The sequence below is a fragment of the Nerophis ophidion genome, linkage group LG08 (genome assembly GCF_033978795.1).
Source record: "Nerophis ophidion isolate RoL-2023_Sa linkage group LG08, RoL_Noph_v1.0, whole genome shotgun sequence".
NCBI lineage: Eukaryota > Metazoa > Chordata > Actinopteri > Syngnathiformes > Syngnathidae > Nerophis > Nerophis ophidion.
In genome coordinates, this window is record NC_084618.1 from 65,090,863 (window position 1) to 65,112,085 (window position 21,223).

At 37.7% G+C, this 21,223-nt stretch overlaps 1 protein-coding gene across 2 annotated transcripts in view; it reads left to right on the forward strand.

Annotated features, from left to right (window-relative positions):
• LOC133558188 (transient receptor potential cation channel subfamily M member 4-like) overlaps nucleotides 1-21,223 on the forward strand; it is a 37,244-nt gene that overhangs the window by 12,327 nt on the left and 3,694 nt on the right. For both annotated transcript variants that reach the window (XM_061909378.1, XM_061909380.1), the window contains 18 exons: nucleotides 2,465-2,567; nucleotides 2,643-2,764; nucleotides 2,840-3,118; nucleotides 3,198-3,299; nucleotides 3,373-3,501; nucleotides 3,582-3,711; nucleotides 4,925-5,070; nucleotides 7,282-7,394; nucleotides 11,997-12,113; nucleotides 12,203-12,252; nucleotides 12,319-12,557; nucleotides 12,633-12,748; nucleotides 15,979-16,111; nucleotides 16,189-16,363; nucleotides 18,931-19,096; nucleotides 19,169-19,350; nucleotides 19,431-19,563; nucleotides 19,650-19,722. In XM_061909378.1, coding sequence (XP_061765362.1) covers nucleotides 2,465-2,567; nucleotides 2,643-2,764; nucleotides 2,840-3,118; nucleotides 3,198-3,299; nucleotides 3,373-3,501; nucleotides 3,582-3,711; nucleotides 4,925-5,070; nucleotides 7,282-7,394; nucleotides 11,997-12,113; nucleotides 12,203-12,252; nucleotides 12,319-12,557; nucleotides 12,633-12,748; nucleotides 15,979-16,111; nucleotides 16,189-16,363; nucleotides 18,931-19,096; nucleotides 19,169-19,350; nucleotides 19,431-19,563; nucleotides 19,650-19,722 — 2,508 coding nt within the window. The remainder of the gene's footprint in view (nucleotides 1-2,464; nucleotides 2,568-2,642; nucleotides 2,765-2,839; nucleotides 3,119-3,197; nucleotides 3,300-3,372; nucleotides 3,502-3,581; nucleotides 3,712-4,924; nucleotides 5,071-7,281; nucleotides 7,395-11,996; nucleotides 12,114-12,202; nucleotides 12,253-12,318; nucleotides 12,558-12,632; nucleotides 12,749-15,978; nucleotides 16,112-16,188; nucleotides 16,364-18,930; nucleotides 19,097-19,168; nucleotides 19,351-19,430; nucleotides 19,564-19,649; nucleotides 19,723-21,223) is intronic.

Consider the following 21,223-nt stretch of genomic DNA (forward strand, 5'->3'; position numbering starts at 1 on the left):
CAATCCGGCGTGTTGGTCAGCTGTAGGAGCGTGTAGAGTTGGGTGTCATCAGCATAACAGTGAAAGCTAACACCGTATTTGCGTATGATGTCACCTAGCGGCAGCATGTAGATGCTGAAGAGTTCAGGGCCAAGGACCGAACCCTGGGGAACTCTACACGTTACCTTAGGACATCCATTGCTTTCGTCCTCTACAAGGTTCTCATAGTCATCATTGTTACCGACTTCCCACTGGGTGTGAGTTTTCCTTGCCCTTATGTGGGCCTACCGAGGATGTCGTAGTGCTTTGTGTTGTGGTTTGTGCAGCCCTTTGAGACACTAGTGATTTAGGGCTATATAAGTAAACATTGATTGATTGATTGAAAGACTTCGTCTTCACTTGTTTGAATAAATTCATTAGTTTTTTTTTACTTTGCTTCTTATAACTTTCAGAAAGACAATTTTAGAGAAAAAATCCATCCATCCATCCATTTTCTACCCTTAAAAATAATTCTAGTATTTTTAAACACGTATACCTTTTTTACATTTTAAATTCCTTCCTATTCTTTCCTGACAATTAAAATCAATGTTCAAGTATTTCTTTTTACTGTAGAAAATAATAAATACATTTTAATTTTATTCTTCATTTTAGCTTGTGTTTTTTCGATGAATAATATTTGTGAAATATTTTTTCAAAGTTATGATTAAAATTCCAAAAAATTATTGTGGCAAATCTAGAAAATATGTAGAATCAAATTTAAATCTTATTTCAAAGTGTTTTGAATTTATTTTAAAATTTTTGTTCTGGAAAATCTAGAAGAAATAATGATTTGTCTTTGTTAGAAATATAGCTTGGTCCAATTTGTTATATATTCTAACAAAGTGCAGATGGGATTTTAACCTATTTAAAACACTTTATCAAAATTCTAAAATTAATCTTAATCAGGAAAAATTACGATTATGATGTTCCATAAATGCTTCTATTATTTTTTTTCGGTTGAATTTTGAATTTTAAAGAGTTGAAATTGAAGATAAACTGTTTCAAAATTAAATTTTCATTTTTTTCCTGTTTCCTCCTCTTTTAAACCGTTCAATTAAATGTTTTTTTAATCATTTATTCTCTACAAAAAAACTTCTGTAAAGGAAAAAAAATGTACGACAGAATGACGGACAGAAATACCCCTTTTTTTATATATGTATATATAGATTTTTTTTATCAAAGGTAAATTGAGCAAATTGGCTATTTCTGGCAATGTATTTAAGTGTGTATCAAACTGGTAGCCCTTCGCATTAATCAGTACCCAAGAAGTAGCTCTTGGATTTTCAAAAAGGTTTGTGACCCCTGCTTTAGATACACTGTAAGGCTGTCAAAATGCAGTATTCATCGGTTATTTTAGTATCATTTGTCGTTAGAAATGGAAACATGAATCATTTAGGGGCCGTACCGCTGCGGGTAGTTGTGCATCAGTTATTTTGCTACCCTCCCTTGTCCTTACTCTTTGAGATGAAACGTGCATGTCTGTTTAGCTGCACTTTACAAAATGTATGTCTTTGCATTTTGCCCTCAAAAATGAGTCCTGACTATACAATATAATTCTATTCTATGCACAATATGGTAAATGGGTTGTACGTGTACAGCGCTTTTCTACCTTTTTTTTAAGGAACTCAAATCGCTTTGACACTATTTCCACATTCACCCATTCACACATTGATGGCGGGATCTGACATGCAAGGCGCTAACCAGGACCAATCAGTAGCAAGGGTGAAGTGTCTTGCTCAAAGACACAACGTACGTGTCTAGGATGGTAGAAGGTGGGGATTGAAGCAGTAACCCTCAGATTCCTGGCACGGCCACTCTCCCAACTTCACCACGCTGTACTTAAGGCTGTCATCAGCAGGTGTACCAAAGCAGTTAGGACTGCTGCTCCCCCATTTTTCGGAGTATAAGTCGCTCCGTAGTATAAGTCGCACCTGCCGAAAATGCATAATAAAGAAGGAAAAAAAACCCCACACATAAGTCGCACTGGAGAATAAGTCGCATTCTTTGGGGAAATGTATTTGATAAAACCCAACACCAAGAATAGACATTTGAAAGGCAGTTTAAAATAAATTAAGAATAGTGAACAACAGGCTGAATAAGTGTGCGTTATATGACGCATAAATAACCAACTGAGAAAGTGGTAAGAGTCATTCAAATAACTATAACATATAGAACATGAAATACATTTACCAAACAATCTGTCACTCCTAATTGCTAAATCCGATGAAATCTTATACGTCTAGTCTCTTACGTGAATGAGCTAAATAATATTTTATATTTTACGGTAATGTGTTAATAATTTCACACATAAATCGCTACTGAGTAGAAGTCGCACACCTGGCCAAACTATGAAAAAAAACTCACTTATAGTCCGAAAAATACGGTATTTTGTCTGTCAGCACCTATATACGATATGATTTTTATTCTTGCCTTTTGTACTCCCCAGGCTTTGAGCATCTACAACAACAAAGACCTGATCACCATCTACCATGGAGAGCAGGAGGGTCCCAATGAATTCGACACAGTCCTGCTCAAAGCTCTGGTGCGAGGTAGAGTACAAATATTTAATCCGCCCGTTAGGACATTTGCCATGTTTCCAGTATCAATACATTGTGTGTGCACAGCAACTAAGCAGCGCGTGTCTGTGGAGCACAGCCCGTATACTGAAGAGCTGAAGCTGGCGGTCACGTGGAACAGGGTGGACATCGCTAAGAGTGAACTCTTCAATGGAGACATCCAGTGGAGGGTGAGAGGAATATACACACAAACACTGATGCTTTGTGTTATTATTGTTGTACCTACAATACCACCAATTCAACAGTATGAAGACTTGGAGGACTCCATGACAGACGCCCTGATCAACGACAAGCCTCAGTTTGTGCGCCTCTTCACCGAGAATGGCCTTAACATTGTGGACTACTTGACCTACGGCAGGCTGGAAAGCCTCTACAGATCAGTGGCTGATGGGACGCTTCTCTACCATTTACTCCAGCGCCGCCTAGTGGAGCGACTCAGTTCACCGCACTCGCAGGATTCTCCTCACAAAGTCGCTGCTGAGAGCATCCAAAGTGGACCGGCGACAGCGCAGAGCCTTTTTGAGGTTTAAAAAAGAAAAAAGTACAGCTTCTGGAAATATTGTCATACTATTGTTGTTTTATAATGTATTCTTTTTTCCTCAGGTGTCAGGAGTGCTTGAACTGCTGTTGGGAGACGTCTGCCAGCCTTTCTATTTTGATGTCTTGGGATTGCAACAGATCACATCCAAGAGGAGGGCAATGAAGGTGCTGTTAATCTCCCCATTATGTGTGTTGGAGTGCATTATCCTTAAATGTCATCATCAAGCTTTCTCTATAGCGTGCCTGTAAGCTGCTGCGTGGAGATTGTTTGTATCGAGAGAAACGCTGCCTCTATCCCTGGGCTTCGCTCTTCATCTGGGCTGTCCTCCAGAACCGCAGCGAGATGGCAACTTTCTTCTGGGAGATGGTATCTGCACACACTGGCAGATGGCGTGATATGACCCATACGTTTACCCGCCTCAAACTAATCATTTGTTTTTCTTCCAGGCAGGAGAGCCCGTGTTGAGTGCTCTGAGTGGATGCAAGATGCTGAGGGTACTTTCCAAACTGGAAAGTGAGACTGAAACCAAACTTTCCATGAAAGAGTTGGCCCAGAAATTTGAGAACCTGGCACACGGTAGGTGCTAATAGTACAGAAATACCTCTACTGACAAGCATAATTGGTACGTGACGGAGCTCTTAAAGGGGTCACATTATGATTATTTTTTTTATACATTTAAAACACTTAATTCTGGTCTTTGTAACATGTAACAGTTCTTTGGTCCAAATTTTGCATACTTATTGTTTACAGACTGTTATTAAGCCACTTTCTCGCCGTCTCTTTAGGTCTTATTTACACGCTTCCGCTTCGACTGAGTCTTCTCACTGTCATCCATGTTGTAGTTTTTAGCGCTTCCATAGCAGATATAAGATATTATACAGATATAGATTTGAACTATACGCTACGTCGTATCAGAAATGGTAACAGCGGCGTATGCGTGTGCATGTCAGAGCCAGTCAGCCCCACAACAAAAGGATAGAGAAAAAGAAGGAGCTAATTGACTACAAAGTCGGACTACAATGGCGGACTCGTGCTAATCACTTCTTTCTGTCATGAATGGAGATATCCGCTGACGTCTCACTTGGGAAAAACATCACGTGCAAATTCCAAACGGTTCATTTGGAGGAAGTATGGTGGCAGGCAATATTGTTTTATAATATCTCTGCAATTTCTTTATGGTTTTATTTCAAATTTTCTCAGATTTATGCAGATCACAAATACATGTTCCAATAACTGATAAAAGTTGGTTTGCATTTTAGGTCTCCTTTAACTCAAAACACTTGTATCTCAAAGCAAGGTCACCCATTGAAATGATTTTAAGTACATTTAATTGATGCGTGGCCCTTAAAATATCAACATTTTACCAGTAACCATGCTTTTTAAAAATAAACACTTACATATTAGTTAGTATATAAAATGGATACATTATAATGTAATACACTAACAACTACAGTTGTTTTATAAAGTATTATGTACAGTCTTTATCTTGGAGAATGGACTTTTTCATGATCTACTTCCAACTGCTTTTCTGTCAAACACACCATCAGCAGCTTTTTGTTATTTTTATTGATAAATGTCTGCCGTTTAGATACATTTTATACACTCATCTTCAATACAGTAAACGGCTAAACTGCTGTACACTGACTACTCTAAAGGATGCCCAATTTTAATTGTCTCTTGAGAAGATATGCTGTAACAAAACCGTGTCTGAAATGCAAGCGGTGCACAAATTTTTGTGAGATACCGTAGAAGTTGCTTTCATATCTCCTGTTGTCTTTTTAAATTCCAGACGTCTTCAGCTCTTGTTACCGCAGCAACGAGAGTCGATCCTTCACCCTCCTGATCCGCAAATCTCCGGTGTGGGGCGGCACCACCTGCCTCCAGATGGGAATGGGTGCAGACGCTCGGCTTTTCTTCAGCAATGACGGTGTGCAGGTGGGTCACTTAGCTCACCCTCAAAGGAGCACATGACTTAGCACAGGGGTGTCAAACCTGTTTTCATTGGGCGCCACATCGCAGGTATTGTTGCCGTCAGAGGGTCACTTAAAATAAATAGTAAATATGTATGAATACAAATGTATAATTACCTCATATTACTACGCAACTGCCTATGCATTTGATTATATTTTGCTAACAAACTGATGGATGACTTATTTATTTTAATCAGTTGACAAGCATTTATATATTTAAATATATAATTTATTAATTACATTTTTTTTTTTTTTTACTGAAAATGTGACGAAGTCTGCTGGGTCAAAAGTATACATACAGCAATTTTAATATTTGGTTATTGCAGAACTTTCCTCCAGATGGTCTTATATTTGTCCATGTGATGTCAGATAAAACAAAAATTGAGCTGTTTGGCCACAATACCCAGCAATATGTTTGGAGGAGAAAAGGTGAGGCCTTTAATCCCAGAAACACCATCCCTACTGTCAAGCATTGTTGTGGTAGTATTATGATCTGGGCCTGTTTTGTTGCCACTGGAATTGATGCTTTAAACGGGACAATGAAAAAGGATGATTACCTCCCAAATTCTTCAGGACAACCTAAAATCATCAGCCTGGAGGTTGGGTCTTGGGCGCAGTTGGGTGTTCCAACCGGACAATGACCCCAAACAAACATCCAAAGTGGTAAAGGAATGGCTAAATCAGGCTAGAATTAAGGTTTTGGAATGGCCTTCCCAAAGTCCTGACTTAAACGTGTGGACAATGCTGAAGAATCAAGTCCATGTCAGAAAACCAACAAATTTAGCTGAACTGCACCAATTCTGTCAAGAAGAATGGTCAAAAATTCAACCAGAAGCTGGTGGATGGCTACCAAAAGCGCCTTATTGCAGTGAAACTTGCCAAGGGACATGTAACCAAATATTAACATTGCTGTATGTATACTTTTGACTCAGCAGATTTTGTCACATTTTCAGTAGACCCATAATAAATTCATAAAAGAACCAAACTTCATGAATGTTTTTTGTGACCTAAAAGTATGTGTTCCAATCACTCTATCACAAAAAAATAAGAGTTGTAGAAATGATTGGAAACTCATAACAGCCATGACATTATGTTCTTTACAAGTGTATGTAAACTTTTGATCATGACTGTATGTGTATATGCATGTATGTATATACATTCATATATTAAGGGTGTGGGGAAAAATCGATTCAAATACGAATCGATTTCATTTAAAAAAAATTTTTTTTTTTGGGGGGGATTATTTTTTTTTTTTAATCAATCCAACAAAACAATACACAGCAATACCATAACATTGCAATTCAATTCCAAAACCAAACCTGACCCAGCAACACTCAGAACTGCAATAAACAGAGCAAGTGAGAAGACACAAACGCGACACAGAACAAACCAAAAGTAGTGAAACAAAAATGAATATTATCAACAACAGTATCAATATTAGTTAGAATTTCAGCATAGCAGTGATTAAAAATCCCTCATTGACATTATTAGACGTTTATAAAAGTAAAAAAAAAGAACAATAGTGTCACAGTGGCTTACACTTGCATCGCATCTCATAAGCTTGACAACACACTGTGTCCAATGTTTTCACAAAGATAAAATAAGTCATATTTTTGGTTCGTTTAATAGTTAAAACAAATTTACATTATTGCAATCAGTTGATAAAACATTGTCCTTTACAATTATAAAAGCTTTTTAAAAAAAATCTACTACTCTGCTAGCATGTCAGCAGAGTGGGGTAGATCCTGCTGAAATCCTATGTATTGAATGAATACAGAATCATTTTGAATCGTAAAAATATCGTTTTTGAATCGAGAATCGAATCGAAAAAAATCGATATATTATCGAATCTTGACCCCAAGAATCGATATTGAATCAAATCGTGGGACACCCAAAGATTCACAGCCCTAATATATATATAAATAAAGTATATGTGATCTATATATTATCAATTATCACAACAGATACTTGGAATATTTTGTTGTATAATATTTAAGTAACCATTTATTTCTGTCAAAATCAACTACATTTAACAATAAAGATGAAGTGCTTTATTGACGCACAATAATTGTAGGCTTTTGCAGGCCACATAAAATGATGTGACGGGCCAAATATGGCCTTGAGTTTGACACATGTGACATAGCATGTAGTGAATTGAGTATTTCCTCCCCTGCAGTCTCTGTTGTCCCAGATCTGGTGGGGTGACATGAAGAGGAACACAAAGGTGTGGAAACACATCCTCACCTTCTTCTGTCCCATTCTCTGCTACACCAAATTGATTTCCTTCAGGTAACATCTGTTCTCTGTACTCGTCTCTGATATTCCATACTTTCTTAAGCATTTATATGATTTAAAGTATTTTCCAAACACAGCTGCACTCAAAAAGGTGAACATTTTGTCCAACATGCACTCCTTTCTTCTTTCCTGTGCTATTATTTTTCTGACATATACACCATATGAAGGTGCTGTTGATAAACCCCATTAAGTCAGATTGACTTGACATTTCTTACAACAGAAAAAAACACACTTTGTAACTATGAGCTGTTTTGCTGAATAACCATAGAAGGGGACCTATAATATTTTTTTTGTTTTTAAACATTTGTTTATTGGATTTTTGACATATACAGTCCAGAAATAAAATTAAATATCCGGTACATGTCAAATGTTATTTTTTTCCTCCCCCAAACAATTAACCCTCAAAAATTATATATACAATCAAAACAAAATAATAAACTAGAAAAAGAACATGCATCAGTCAAATATATATGGGAAAATATTGTCATGAAGCCAGAGGCAATTGCACTGTGGAATGTCCCCAACACGGTGCAGCAATACACAAAAGCAGACAAAGGGCTCGTCAATTGTCTACCTTTCAATTACTTTTCAATTGGGGTTAAATTTGAGATAACTCTCTTTTGCATGTTGTAGGAAACCTCCCCACAATTCCTGAAACTTCACAGAACATCTGTTCAATGCCACCCTAATTTTCTCCAGTTTAAGACAATACAAAACATCCTTAATCCAGTGGGTGTGGCAAAGAGGCGCTGTTGCCTTCCAATTTAACTCAGAGTCTTCTTGCCAACAAAGTCGTGAATGCTACAAGATTTAGGATTTGCTAAGGGTACCTGACTGAGGTGTTACTCCAAATTGTCTGCTCAGAAGATTTGTCTCAATCTTTTCGCCAATTACTAAAGACACAGCATTAAAAACTGCAGTCCAATAACTGTACAGTGATGGGCAAAGCTAAAGCGTGTGGATTAATTTAGCTGGAAACTGTTGACAGTGATCACATAATACCGATATTGGGACTTATGATTTTAATCAACGTTTAAAAGACTTCATTGTGGCCCAGATAATACGTATTGGATTGGTTTTGGTGTAAATTTTGCTCCACATAACCATTTTATTTAGTTTGTCTATAAGATGTTCGATTCTGAAAGCGTTCCCAGATTGCAAATGAAACCACACCCCATATTCTCCAAAAGTACCATAATTTATCTTTTGAAAATTTACACTGTTTAAATATATATCTTGAAGTTGTCATCGCAATTTTTTTCCAGACATGATCAAACATTCATAAACATTATATGGATCCACTCGGTCAAAACATTAATAACACATGCACACTTGCTGACCGATTTAGACTCCGAATAAAAAGAGCTGAATTTAGGGGCTATTAAGTCACTGCGTGTTGTACGTCTGTTATTACGCACATGCCATGATTAGATGAAAATAATACTTGATTCTAACTATTTGTGTTAACCTGAAGCAGAGGGAGAGGAGGTCCTCCCCCTCTGGCTGACAGCTTGACCTAATGTCCAAATAAGTGGGGACGGCGTGGCTTGGATGATAAAGCAACTTGAAGGTTCCAGGTTTGATCCCAGCTTCCTCCATCCTAGTCACGCCCGTTGTGTCCTTGGGCAAGACACTTCACCCTTGCTCCCGATGAGTCGTGGCTAGGGCCTTGCACGGCAGCTCACTGAGTGAATGGGTGAATGTGGAAATAGTGTCAAAGCGCTTTGAGCACCATGAAGGTAGAAACGCGCTATACAAGTATAACCCATTGATGTATGTGCACATCACTGTGATGTTGTGACGTAGCCGAACTTTAAAAAAGAACGAACGGAGGCATCCAAAACTGTGCGCAAGTTAACGGTAAAATGCATGAATCTCATGATATGATGCTTTAGCATATTGCTCAACATTTATGTCAGAAAGGCAACATTCATCAAAAGTTCCCTTTAAATTTAGTTCACACCTTTTTAGACAGAAATAATCTAATAAAGACTGCAACTAATTGTCTAAAAGTTATTGACCATTGTCCAATGTAGTGTTTCTCAAACTGGCTCCATCTAGCGGTACGTCAAAGACTCACTTAAATATTCAAACACTGTGTTACTGGTCAAACTGTGTGTAATGCAGCCGCGGGCCGTGCATTTCCCACCTAGGCCTTAAGTGATGTCCGACTTCAATAATTACCTCTCAAAATACCATCAATTATGTCATTATGACCATTGCTAGAGAAATACTGTACAGGAACACATTTATGCCCTTCTGGGCATTGAATCGCCTCAACAGTGTACAGAACGGGTTATTTTCTGCCGCATTTTAAAATCAATTAACCCGCATCAGGAATTAAAACATATCTTATATGGTATTGTCAAAATTAAAACTGCAAAAAACATATTAAAAGTGAAAAAATATAACATTTGAACTCAACGCCATATAATCTGAATCAGAAATACTTTATTTATCACCACGGGGAAATAACAATTTTCAGCACAATCCTATTCAAGATCGGACAAACATTACAGGGAGACAGAACAAGATCGCTGTAAGGCCAGTGGTATCCCTCATCGTCGGCTGATTTGAATGGAAACTGCGAGCATTTCCCCATTCTATCGCCAGAACAGCTGACCTAGCTTCCGAGATTGGCCGACATCATCTCACAAGATGTAGTTTGTCTTTAAATATCCTTCTTGAAAATGGCATTGCTAATATATATCTGCCAGCTAATCAACATTTTGCTCTCCTCCTCTGCTATCCCGGTCTAGCTATGGCGCCACACTTCCTGCTTCCTGCTAAACTTAAATTTGTGAATGGATACTCACTTTGGAATGACAAGTGAGTATCCAAAGACAGTCTTGTTAACATCATGTTAACATCAGGCTACTTAGGCTACTGTCAACAACTTGTGATCTGATTGGCTATCGCAACTGTCTGTCAACTGTATGTGTTCTCAAATCTATCAGCTAACGGCCCCGGTGAGTATCCAATCACAGGAGACGTAAATGTCACATTCAACTAGAGGCCAGCTAGAAGGCCTTGCTGGCAAGAACATGTGGCTATCGCAATTGTCTATCGCAATTGTCTATCGCAATTGTCTGTCACCTGTATGTCTTCGTTCACCTACAGTGCACAGACGCCCACATTGTTGATTCTGAAGGCCCCGGGCAGATTTGGTACAGCATGGCAATAAAAGCTAGCTGAATTCTGATTGGATACAAACTCTAACCCAGTGGTTCTTAATCTGGGTTCGATCGAACCCTAGGGGTTCGGTGAGTCGCCCTCAGGGGTTCGGCGGAGCCAGTCAAGACACACCCAACTCATACTTGCCAACCTTGAGACCTCTGAATTCGGGAGGTAGGGTGGGTGTATATTGTAGATCCCGGAAGAGTTAGTGCTGCAAGGGTTTCTGGGTATTTTTTCTGTTGTGTTACGGTGAGGATTTTCTCCTGAAATGTGTTTGTCATTCTTGTTTGGTGTGGGTTCACAGTGTGACACATATTTGTAACAGTGTTAAGTTTTTTATATGGCCACCCTCAGTGTGACCTGTATGGCTGTTGACCAAGTATGCCTTGCATTCACTTGTGTGTGTAAAAGCCACATAAATGATGTAAATGTGCCAACACGCCGTTTGTATGGAGGAAAAGCGGACGTGATGACAGGTTGTAGAGGACGCTAAAAGAGAATGGTTGCCCCGGTAGATTTTCGGCAGGGGCACTGAAATTCGTAATTCTCCCGGGAAAATCGGGAGGGTTGGGAAGTATGGACTCATCGTGTAAATAAAAACCTTTCCATATCGGCGTATCGTGGATACGGCAACAGCAGAAGTCAAACTGATTTGCAGGTGTGTATATTTGTTGTGAGTTCATATACACCAGGAAAAAAAAAAACATATAACTTTGTCTTGAATTTGAAAAAAAGAAAATAAAATCACAAAAGAAGGGTTCGGTGAATGCGCGAATGAAACTGGTGGGGTTCGGAACCTCCAAAAAGGTTAAGAACCACTGCTCTAACCTAAAAACAGCACTGGAACAAGCATAATATGAACTGAAGAGAATATGAATACCTTTAGATATTAGGGAAAGTAAATACAAGAATAATTTTGTCTTCAATTGTGATCATGATTTCTGGTTATATTAGGTCAGCAGAGAAGGCCTTGCTGGCCCCAATGGCCCACCGCTGCTGCAATGTTACAGTAGCCAAAATATTAAATATACTGGTTAAATAAAACCTCTGCATTGATCATGATTTCTGGTTATGTTAGGCCAGCAGAGAAGGCCTTGCTGTCTCCAATGGCCCACCACTGCTGTAATGTTACAGTAGCCAAAATATTAAATATACTGGTTAAATAAAACCTCTGCATTGTTTTTAATGAATATTTAGGCCTACGATGCTTCTGTATTTTAATGTTGGTTACCATTGTGGTAGTCGAAGAGCCAAATGATTTCTGAGTTGGTATTCTTTGATAAACCTTTGGGAACCACTGGTATCTCTTTTACGTACATGCTTTCCAGTATGTCTTTTAATACATTGGAACACAACCAATAGGAGGCCACAAATGTAATTTGCAGTGTATGAATCCACGGTATGAATCTTACCTTGCAGGGACCAAGATGACTACCAGGAAGATGGGGGCCCAAAGCCCGGTGATGATGGCTTGGGTCGAGACAGTGACAGCCTCTACGGCACCACCGTCTTCTCATTCTCCGACATTAAGCACATGTAATCATATCTTTACCATTCATCGCGTGTGTGTGTTTGTGCGAGTTTGTTTTAATCACTTTTACTGAAATTATGTTGTTTTCCACCAGTGAAGCAGATGCACAAGGACTACACACTCCCAGGACAGCGACCATCAGAGGTACAAAAGAAGTCACCACCTGACTCCTGATGGAATACGATCATGTGTCCGCCTGTCTTCCTGCAGGCATACCTCGCAAGTTGAGACCTCCAGAGCGGCCTTTCATTGTGTCAAGATGGCGTCAATTCTGGTTCGCGCCCGTCACGTCCTTTTTGGGCAACGTCATTATGTACTTCCTCTTCCTCCTGCTTTTTGCCTATGTGCTGCTGGTGGACTTTAAGCCCCCGCCACCAGTTGGTCCCGCCATAACTGAGCTAGTGCTGTACTTTTGGGTGTTCACCATCGTATGCGAAGAGATCCGAGAGGTACAGTAAGCAAGAAGAGAGGAATTCTCTACGCATGCTTTGACTTGTATTTTTATTTTTTATTTTTTCTCCAAGACCTTCTTCTTAGGTACGATGACTTTGCGCCAGAGGGTCAGGGTCTACATTCAAGATGTGTGGAACAAGTGTGACCTCATCGCCATCATTCTTTTCGTCATTGGACTAGTGTTCAGGTAAGAGATTTGTTTTGTGGTCCCTGCTACTTGCTGCTATCTCGTGGAAAATTATTTAACTCCACTCAAAAGCACGAGCAGCCCAACGACTTCTTTATGTTTAAAGCTATTTTATATATATATATATATATATATATATATATATATATATGTGTGTGTGTGTGTAAATGAATATTAGATAGTACTTCATTCATTCCGTCAGGAGAGTTCCTTCAGGAAAATTACAATTTTCAGCACAATGTATGTGTATATATATATGTGCGTGTATATATATATAATATATGTGTGATTATAATATATGTGCGTGTATGTATATATATATATATATATATATATATATATATATATATATATATATATATATATCCATCCATTTCCTACCGCTTATTCCCTTTTGGGGTCGCGGGGGGCGCTGGCGCCTATCTCAGCTACAAATATATATGTATGTGTGTGTATATATATATCAGTATATGTATGTATGAATGTGTGTGTGTATTTGTACTAACCCCGTTTCCATATGAGTTGGGAAATTGTGTTAGATGTAAATATAAACGGAATGCAATGATTTGCAAATCCTTTTCAACCCGTATTCAATTGAATGCACTACAAAGACAAGATATTTAATGTTCAAACTCATAAACTTTTTTTTTAACAAATAATCATTAACTTAAGATTTTATGGCTGCAACACATGCCAAAGTAGTTGGGAAAGATCATGTTCACCAAAGTGTTACATCACCTTTTCTTTAACAACACTCAATAAATGTTTGGGAACAGAGGAAACTAATTGTTGAAGCTTTGAAAGTGGAATTGTTTCCCTTTCTTGTTTTATGTAGAGCTTCAGTCGTTCAACAGTTCTGGGTATCCGCTGTTGTATTTTACGCTTCATTATGCGACACCCATTTTCAATGGGAGACAGGTCTTGATTGCAGGTGGGCCAAGAAAGTACTCACACTCTTTTTTTACGAAGCCACGGTGTTGTAACGTGCTGAATGTGGCTTGGCATTGTCTTGCTGAAATAAGTAGGGGCGTCCATTAAAAAGACGGCGCTTAGATGGCAGCACATGTTGTTTCAAACCTGTATGTACCTTTCAGCATTAATTGTACTTTCACAGATGTGTAAGTTACCCATGCCTTGGGCACTAATACACCCCCATACCATCACAGATGCTGGCTGTGGAACTTTGCGTCGATAACAGTCTGGATGGTTTGCTTCCCCTTTGGTCTGGTTGACACAATGTCGAATATTTCCAAAAACAATTTAAAATGTGGACTTGTCCAACAACAGAACACTTTTCCACTTTACATGAGTCTATCTTAGATGATCCCGGGCCCAGAGAAGCCGACGGCGTTTCTGGATGTTGTTAATAAATAGCTTTGGCTTTGCATAGTAGAGCTTCAACTTGCAATTACAGATGTAGTGACAAACTGTATTTCGTGACAGTGGTTTTCTTAAGTGTTCCTGAGCCCATGTGGTGATATCCTGTAGAGATTGATGTCGGTTTTTGATACATTGCCGTGAGGGATCGAAGGTCACGGTCATTCAATGTTGGTTTCTGGCCATGCTGCTTATGTGGAGTGATTTCTCCAGATTCTCTGAACCTTTTGATGATATTATGGATCGTAGATGTTGAAATCCTTAAATTTCTTGCAATTGCACTTAGAGAAACGTTGTTCTTAAACTGTCTGACTATTGGCTCACGCAGTTGTGGACAAAGGGGTGTACCTCGCCCCATCCTTTCTTGGGAAAGACTGAGCATTTTTTGGGAAGCTGTTTTCATACCCAATCATGGCACCCACCTGTTCCCAATTACCTGCACACCATGTTCCAAATAAGTATTCTTTGCCACCTTTCCTAACTTCTTTATCACGTGTTGCTGGCATCAAATTCTAAAGTTAAACCTTTTTTTTTTGCAAATAATCATTATCAGTTGGAACATCAAATATCAGTGGCCTAGTGGTTAGAGTGTCCGCCCTGAGATCGTTAGGTTGTGAGTTCAAACCCCGGCTGAGTCATACAAAAGACTATAAAAAAATGGGACCCATTGCCTCCCTGCTTGGCACTCAGCATCAGTGGTTGGAATTGGGGGTTAAATCACCATAAAAGATTCCCGGGCACGGCACAGCTGCTGCCCACTGCTCCCCTCTCTTTCCAGGGTGTGATCAAGGGGATGCTTCAAATGCAGAGGACACATTTCAGCACACCTAGTGTGTGTGTGACAATCATTGGTACTTTAACTTTAACTTTTGTAGCATATTACACTGAATATGGGTTTAAATTGATTTGCAAATTATTGTATTCCATTTATATTTACATCTAACACAATTTCCCAACTGAGTGTTGTTAAAAGAAAAGGTGATGTAACTCAGTGGTGAACATGCCCTTTCCCAACTACTTTGGCATGTGTTGCAGCCATGAAATTCTAAGTTAATTATTATTTGCAAAAAAAAACAGAGTTTATGAGTTTGAACATCAAATATTTTGTCTATGTAGTGCATTCAATTGAATATGGGTTGAAAAGGATTTGCAAATCATTGTATTCCGTTTATATTTACATATAACACAATTTCCCAACTCATAAGGAAACGGGGTTTGTATTTATATGTATTTGTGTATATATATATATCTATATATATATATATATATATATATATATAGATATATATATATATATATATATATATATATATATATAGATATATATATATCTATATATATATATATAATGTGTGTATATATGTGTATTTGTGTAAATATGTATATATTTATGTATGTATGTATGTATGTATGTATGTATGTATATGTATTGCACCAACACGTTTTCAAATCTTAATGTGGCAACTGGGCTTTTAAAAAAAAAAAAAAAAACACTAAGTATCGCAGACACTCATCACCACACCTGCCCAGATGGATTTGTCTGACCTGTTAAAGCACTTAAACATTTTCAGGCCTGGGCCCTCTTCAAACTTGGCGACACACTCGTAACCCTGTGTGATAGCCTCCTGAATGCTTGTGATTGGTTTTTGAAAGGCCAAAAAAAAGACACAGATATACGCTGACCTTGCAGATTATTCAATTTGAGTAGTTGGAGCAATAGCAATGTTGAGACCGTGACAGGTGTTTTTGTTCACGTGTACCTTTTGTACTACCTGTCCCCGTTCAAATTCCACTCAAAATGCCACTAGGAGGCGCCATTGCTGCAATGTTTATACAGCGGCTTTGCATTGCAGGATGTTTGAGTCGACCTTTGAATTAAGCCGGGATGCTCTGTGCCTGGACTACATGGTCTTCACCCTTCGCCTCATTCACATCTTCGCCATTCACAAACAGCTGGGACCAAAAATCATCATAGTTGGAAAGATGGTGAGAGGAAATAACACCTTTTACTGAATTTACTCAAAGTATTTCTGAGCATGTTGAAATACTGATGTTGTTTTCAGATGAAGGATGTCTTCTTCTTCCTCTTCTTCTTAATGGTGTGGCTAATGGCATACGGAGTGGCAAATCAGGCTCTGATATACTCCTACGACCCCAATCTGGATCGCATCTTCCGCCGGGTTTTCTACAGGCCGTACTTGCACATTTTTGGACAGATCCCCGTCGAAGAAATGGACGGTATTGGACTGCATGTGTGCTGACGATTATTACAGTGACATAAGGTGGTTAAGGTTGCATATATTTTCACAGGTTGGTTGAAACCTGGATTATGAATTGCAGCTTGATTACAATATGACAGGCGGGGCACAAACAGAAAAGTGTAGGGTTGCCACTTTGAAACATTATAAGCAATTATTTTAAGGTCAATATATGCTAAGCTATCTGAACAAAACATTGAAATTCTCGCTTTGAACTGGTAGATCATTTACATTTTTGAGTATCCCGAGTGCCAATACAAAACAGAACAGGCCCCTCGGCCACACTTCAAACACCCAAGCTATATGATAAGGCTATTCTGCTAATAACGTGCAAAAACACATTCTTTAGATTAGTGGTTCTCAAATGGGGGTACGAGTACCCCTGGGGGTACTTGAAGGTATGCCAAGGTGTATGTGAGATTTTTAAAAAAATATTTTAGAAATAGCAACAATTCAAAAATCCTTTATTAATATATTTATTGAATAATACTTCAACAAAATATGAATGTGAGTTCATAAACTGTGAAAAGAAATACAACAATGCAATATTCAGTGTTGACAGCTACATTTTTTGTGGACATGTTCCATAAATATTGATGTTAAAGATTTCTTTTTTTGTGCAGTAATGTTTAGAATTAAATTCATGAATCCAGATGGATCTCTATTAAAATCCCCAAAGAGGGCACTTTAAGTTGATGATTACTTCTATGTGTAGAAATCTTTATTTATAATTGAATCACTTGTTTATTTTTCAACAAGTTTTCTAGTTATTTTTATATATATTTTTTCCAAATAGTTCAAGAAAGACCACTACAAATGACAAATATTTGACACAGTTATACAATTTAATAAATCAGAAACTGATGAAATAGTGCTTTATTTTACTTCTTTATCTCTATTTTTCAACCCAAAATGATTTGCTCTGATTAGGGTGTACTTGAATTAAAAAAATGTTCACAGGGCGTACATCACTGAAAAAAGGTTGAGATTCACTGCTTTAGATTTTACAACCTTTTTTTTTTATTATTGTGGCTGAAACACTTAATTTCGTGGCCCCTTTTCCACAAAGTTGTGCAAAAGCTGAGATGTTTTGAAGGTTATTCTTCAGATTTGTGATTTTTGGAATCAGCTATAAAGTTTTAAGCAAACTTAAGTTAGCATACGGAATTTCACACATTACCGTATGCTAAACTGGAGAGCACAATTTTGAACATTTATAGCAATTTTTTCCCCCATACTTAATTTGCAATGGTACTTGCAGTTTTTTATGTAGTTGTTTTAGGGATGGATTTATGGCTCTTTAAAAACAAGCTGAATCTTTTGGAAATATTCCTTTCATAGAGCTATTCCAAAACAACCTAATTGTTACTGTGCGTGTGCGTGTGTGTGTATATTATGTTTTACTGGTGGGATTAATCTGAAAGATTATTAATGATTTAATTTGGCGTATGTGTTTATTGTTAGCATTCTATAAGGTTGTACTAAAACCAATATCCCATCCCATTGACAAGGAGATTGCTACTTAGAATATTCCCATAAATAGAAAAATGTATATGTTTGTATGTATATAAAACTAGAATAAAGATTAGGATAAAATAAAAATATGAATGCAAAATTATTCTACCGTATTTTTTGGAGTATAAGTCGCTCCTGAGTATTAGTCGCACCTGCCGAAAATGCATAATAAAGAAGGAACAAAAACATTTATAAGTCGCCCTGGAGTATAAGTCGCATTTTTTGGGGAAATGTATTTAATAAAACCCAACATCAAGAATAGACATTTGGAAGGCAATTCAAAATAAAAAAGAATAGTAAACAACAGGCTGAATAAGTGTACGTTATATGACGCATAAATAACCAACTGAGAACAAGCCTCGTATGTTAACGTAACATATTATGGTAAGAGTCATTCAAATAACTATAACATATAGAACATGCTATAAGTTTACCAAATAATCTGTCACTCCTAATCGCTAAATCCCATGAAATCTTATACATCTAGTCTCTTACGTGAATGAGCTAAATAATATTATTTGATATTTTTTGGTAATGTGTTACACACATAAGTCGCTCCTGAGTATAAGTCGCATCCCTGGCCAAACGATGAAAAAAACTGCGACATATAGTCCAAAAAATATGGTACTTAACAAATGCACAGCAGAACAATTACCCAGAAAATAACTTAAATGCTGCTTTGTTTTCTTTAACTGCGACTTCTTGTCCAATCCAGTCGGGCAAATGACCGGGAAATGAATTCTAAAAATGGCTCCAAAACGACCATCTTGCAACCGCCATCGGTTCTCATCGTTCACTTTGAATGCCTTTTAAAGGATTCCACTCGTCTTATCTTCATAGTTTGTTGCCACAACATTGCAGGAGAACGACCAAGTTTCGACTATTCGTTGGATAAATTTACTAACCAGAGATTCAATTACCTGTGCGTGCAAGGAACTTATAAAGTACTTGGCAGGCTACACATTTCTGAGGGGATACTTGGTGTTAAATAGTTTGAAAACAACCTTGGTCTGCTGTCTGTGTAATTCCCAGTGGGAAAGGACTGGGACATGCCGTGCACCACCAATGTGACGCTGATTGACCAGGGTGCAGAGCCGTGTCGGACTATGTACACTAACTGGCTGGTGGTAATCCTGCTGGTTGTTTACCTGCTGGTCACCAACATCCTGCTCATCAATCTTCTCATCGCAATGTTCAGGTAAACTACTAAACAAAAGTATTTTTTTGAAAATGTTCTTACTTTGACTGACTGCTGTGTTTGTCTGTGCAGCTACACCTTCTCCGAGGTGCAGGCCAACAGCGACATTTACTGGAAATTCCAGCGCTACAACCTCATCGTTCAGTACCACTCGCGTCCTTCGCTGGCGCCGCCCTTCATCATCCTCTCTCACATCAACCTCTTTATCAAGAGGATAATCCGCAAAGTGCCCTCGGTCAAGGTTCACCACTTTGGTCAGTTTTTCCCACATGTTGGAGTGAAATGGGAAGTGTTGGCAAAGGTGACTGACCTACTTTCAATTGTGTCTCACCAGTGTTGCAGTTAAAGGGGAAGGCGGCGAACAAGCTGATGACCTGGGAAACCATTCAAAAGGAGGACTTCCTCACCGCTCAGAGCAAGATCCAGAAGAGCAGCGACTCCGAGAGGCTCAAGCGCATGTCTGCCAAGTGAGAACACGCCTTCTAATATACATTTTTAAAAATAGACACAGATGCAGGTGTGCCTAATGTTTTGGCTGGTGTGTGCATTCTAGAGTGGATGGGGTGATGAAACATCTGACTGAAAGCAGTGACTTGGACCACAGGCTGAGGGCTTTAGAAAGTGAGGTAAAACTTGATCGACCACCTCTTTATCATTCTTTTAGTGTAGAATTGTATACATTACAGAACGATCTGTATCAGAGGTGGGAATCTTTGGCCATCTCACAATTCGATTTGATTCCAATTCTTTGGGTGACGATTCGATTCAGAATCGATTCTCGATTCAACACGATTCTGGTAATGTATTATTTTGTATATAGCTAGATAGATAGATGGATAGATAGCACTTTATCGATTCCTTCAGGAGAGTTCCCTCAGGAATATTTAAATTCCACCAGCGGTACACAGCAGTGTTTCTCAAATGGGGGTACGCATACCCCTGGGGGTACTTGAAGGTATGCCAAGGGGTACGTGAGATTTAAAAAAAAATATTCTAAAAATAGCTACAAATCAAAAATCCTTTATAAATATATTTATTGAATAATACTTCAACAAAATATGAATGTAAGTTCATAAACTGTGAAAAGAAATGCAACAATGCAATATTCAGTGTTGACAGCTAGATTTTTTGTGGACAAGTTTCATAAATATTGATGTTAAAGATTTCTTTTTTTGTGAAAAAATGTTTACAATTCATTTCATGAATCCAGATGGATCTCTATTACAATCCCCAAAGAGGGCACTTTAAGTTGATGATTACTTCTATGTGTAGAAATCTTTATTTATAATTGAATCATTTGTTTATTTTTCAAAAAGTTTTTAGTTATTTTTATCTTTTTTTCCAAATAGTTCAAGAAAGACCACTACAAATGAGCAATATTTAGCACTGTTATACAATTTAATAAATCAGAAACTGATGACATAGTGCTGTTTTTTACTTCTTTATCATATTTTTTTCATCCAAAAATGCTTTGCTCTGATTAGGGGGTACTTGAATTAAAAACATTTTCACAAGGGGTACATCACTGAAAAAAGGTTGAGAACCACTGAATTGAGATCCAATTTAAAAAGTAAATAATGGGGGTATAAATGGAATTAAAATTTGAAAATATTACAATAACATTAAAAATAAAAAGCAACAATAAGAATAAAAATGCAACAGTAAAAATATGAATATAACAAGAGAAACTAAGCAGTAGTGACCATGTTATGAAAATGCATTGCACTGTTAATTGCACTGTTTTTTGTTTGTATGAAATATAATAAAACCTTTTTAAAATATATTACATGTTATAATGGCTACTTTTGGCTGTTGACTTATATGCATACGTTTGGCCTAAAAAAAATCTCTGTAAAAAATGTTTTATAATTTTATTTACAATAATAAATAAAAATAAAATAAATCAGACCAATTCCAACCTAATCCCAGCTATACAATATTTAGGATATTAATGTACAAAGCACTCGAGAAGACCTACAAATACAATACTTATTACAATGTACATTTCATATATTTCTTAATTTTGTAAGACGTTTGCTGCGGCTGATGTCTTGGAGAAGAAAGGCAAGTAAGCTCTCGGGCCTGGGTATCAAAGTCAATGATAGGAATTAACTATCTATGGCCCTC